Source organism: Vombatus ursinus, unplaced genomic scaffold, assembly GCF_900497805.2.
Source record: "Vombatus ursinus unplaced genomic scaffold, bare-nosed wombat genome assembly UNPS02014810.1, whole genome shotgun sequence".
Classification (NCBI taxonomy): domain Eukaryota; kingdom Metazoa; phylum Chordata; class Mammalia; order Diprotodontia; family Vombatidae; genus Vombatus; species Vombatus ursinus.
Window position 1 is genome coordinate 3,813,895 of NW_020954588.1, and position 3,326 is coordinate 3,817,220.

The 3,326-nt window shown below is 39.7% G+C and overlaps 1 protein-coding gene across 1 annotated transcript; it reads left to right on the forward strand.

The window, feature by feature from the left end:
* Window positions 1–1,211: 1,211 nt before the first annotated feature.
* On the forward strand, window positions 1,212–1,523 carry LOC114053149 (small cysteine and glycine repeat-containing protein 5-like). Its single transcript, XM_027876048.1, has one exon. It carries the CDS (start codon window positions 1,212–1,214, stop codon window positions 1,521–1,523), a length of 312 nt encoding a protein of 103 aa, XP_027731849.1.
* The last annotated feature ends 1,803 nt before the right edge of the window (window positions 1,524–3,326 follow it).

Genomic DNA, 3,326 nt, shown 5'->3' on the forward strand with positions numbered 1-3,326 from the left:
CTTAACTCCTCAATACTGTCATCAAAAAATAGGGGTTGGATTAGATAACCATCAAGTTCTTTATCTCTCTAAATCTACTAGAAGCACTTCTCCTGCATCATTTTGCATTGTAATTCCTGTGGTGCCAATTCTCCTACTACACTGTTAGCTTTTGGGTGACACAGGCCTTATCTTGTCTATATTTGTGTACCCAGAGGGCACCCAATCAACCTATTTGGATTTGAATTGTGGAGAATTCCACAGACTATATTGAAGAGGATTTTGTGGGCAGGAAAGTTTAGGTCAGTGGTTCTCAAAGTGTGGTCTGGGGAGCCCTGGGAGATCCTTGAGACCCTTTCAGGGCATCTGAGAGGTCAAAGCTACTTTCATAATAATACTAAGATGTTTTAATTTATATTATGATAAATATTGAAAGATGTAACTCACATAAACAAAAGTTCTGTGGGATCTTCAATAATTTTTAATAGTGCAAAGGGGTCTTGAGGTCAAAAAAGTCTGAGAACTGCTCATCTGGAGTGTTCTATTTGAACAGGAGAAAGCCAGCAATAATGAACCTTTTTCACAATCCATGCCTTAAATTTTCTTTACCAGGGCCTTTTTCCTATTTTTTTAGGGATATGTGGAAGCTTGAAAGCAGACAAAAGAGTTAAAAAAGAAAACAACCCGCTGTGCGAAAAAAAATGGAATTTGTGATGTGGCTTTAAGTGAGTACCTACATTTTAGACTCTGATGTGGTCTTTGGTGAAAGTAATATTGGGGGATAGCTTTGGAAAGTCTCTTGAGAGGAAGATAGTTTTACATTAGGGAAGAATCCAAGGATTCATTGCAAATGGCACATTGCCATTCTGATCTTTATGCCAAGATGGATGACTTTGCACATGAGTTTGAGACTTTAATTGAAGAGACATCTTTGAAAAAAGTAAGGCTTTTCCATTAAAAATTTTAGTTATTTTTTTTTACATTCTTTGAAAACATTTATAAAACAAATTAGTTTGGGGCAAACTAAAATAAGCAATTTAATGAAGCTGAAAAGTCATGTGAGGAAGTAAACAAGAGGTGTCTCCCATAGAAAATGAAATAAACAACAGTGTCATGGGTCCTGGGCTGTGTCCCTCCAGGAGGGTATATAAGGGCTGTCCTGCAGAAGAAGAACATCAGACTTGACTCACCTCTCACCTCTTCGCCTCATCTGAACTCTCTGTACTGACACTATGGGTTGCTGTGGCTGTGGTGGCTGTGGCGGCTGTGGCAGTTGTGGTGGCTGTGGCGGCTGCGGTGGCTGTGGAGGCTGTGGCGGCTGTGGTGGCTGTACCACCTGCACCTGCTACCGTGTGGGCTGCTGTTCTGCCTGCTGCCCCTGCTGCTGTGGCTGCTGTGGGGGCTGCTGTAGCCCCACGGTTGTCTGCTGCCGTCGCACTTGCTGCCGTGGCTCCTGTGGCTCTTGTGGCTGTGGCAAGGGCTGCTGCCAACAGAAATGCTGCTGCCAGCAGAAATGCTGCTGCAAAAAGCAATGCTGCTGCTAGAGGGGAGTGATTGGAGCCAAATGTCACAAAGGACCTGCTGGGGGCACATGCCCAGCATGAAGGTAAGACTTTCTTCCTTTGTACAAAATCTTCTCCTCTCTGACATGCATGTTACCAGTGATTATATATTTAGACCTTTAAACTGTTTGTATATAATGGATTTTATGATCTTGTTTCATGTGTAAAAGGATATTATTAATCTTTTCATTTAAAAGTCCCATAGACCAATTTTATAAGAATAGTTATAAAATTTTTTTTTTAGAATTGAACAAAATGGTATGATGATTTCTAACATTTTCTTCTTTTGAAATGTATAATCCCTTGTAGCTTCTACTCTGGTATTTCTGTTCTTTTTGTAATTACCCCATGCTTTTTAATAAGTTTTCCCCTACTGCTAACATGCACTAATAGATGCAAGACAACCTGCTTTAGAAATTCCTTAATAAACTAAACTAAACTAAACTGCCATTAAAAATTGTGTCCTTCCTCTTCTTTCAAAGTGTCTACTGTCTTCACTAAAGCAAAGCAAAGCAAAACAAAACAAAACCAAAAACATATTAGATCAATGTTTTGATCAAGAATGCCAACCTACAGGGGGAGCTAGGTGGTGCAGTGGATTGAGCACCGGCCCTGGATTCAGGAGGACCTGAGTTCAAATCTGCCCTCAGACACATACCACTTAATAGCTGTGTGACCCTGGGCAAGTCACTTAACACCATTGCCTAACAAAAAAAAAAAAAAAGAATGCCAACCTACAGAAAAAGTGGGATTGTATAGGGTTGGTTTGAGGAACACCATTTCTTCTGCTAAAGCAATCCAGTTAACATCAATAAGGGAACCACTCCCAATCTACTTGGTTAATTGTACCCAATACCACATAGTAAAAGCAGGCATTTTGGACTCATTTTCACCCTGGCAGCCAGGTATATATATAAGACCAACAATTCAGTAATTGAACTCTATGTTCTATTTATATTGTATACTTCTAGGAGAATATGAACTCCTTGAGGACAGAAACTATCATTTCTCTTTATCACATACCTGTAGAAACTTACGCAAAATAAGTTTGTCGTTGGCAATTGTGAACTAGGTCTTAATACAACAAAAATAAAATATAAGAATGGAGAGTGATGAAAGCAAATGGGCTAATTTAATTCAACTCAATATTAAAGAAACATGTGTAACCCACGTCTCAAAATCCACCTGCATAAGACTCTCCTCATTGGTGGAGATTTATTGATCAATTCTATAGGCTCAAAGTTGGCAAGAATTTGAGAGAAGAGAGATCCTGCTTTGAGAAAAAAAGATACATGGTTCCAGATTCTTTTAAGGCACCAGAAGGGACAGAAAGACTCTGGGAAGAAGCTGTCATGTGGAGGAGTCAGCACTTCAATCCTGTCCCTATCTGCGGATAGAGACTTTGGAGAATTTCCCTTTGGGTAGATTCCAGGACTCTCTCTCTCTTGGTTGAGTGGAGATGACATACTCTCAGCGGGAATGGTCATTCACTATGTGTATTGTCTGGTACGTATTCTCATCTGTATACCTTTTCTTATTTCTGTTTGCTGTTGACTTGGAGAAGTGGGCTTATTTGCTATTTGCTACATATATTCTTTGTAGAACTCCATTTGATGAGAAGGGAGTCAAGACTTGAATATATAGGTTGGGGCATCCCTTTCCCATTAAGGGACAGTGGTTAAAGACCTTAGCTTGAACTTAAAAGTTATTTCTCCTAGTCTAACAATTAGGGGTAGATACATATAATTTTAGACTAATACCTCTTTCTTGAGCTCTCTGAAGAGA

Coding starts and splice junctions, on each gene's coding strand:
- LOC114053149 (XM_027876048.1), top strand. CDS start 1,212: ATGGGTTGCTGTGGCTGTGGTGGCTGTGGCGGCTGTGGCAGTTGTGGT.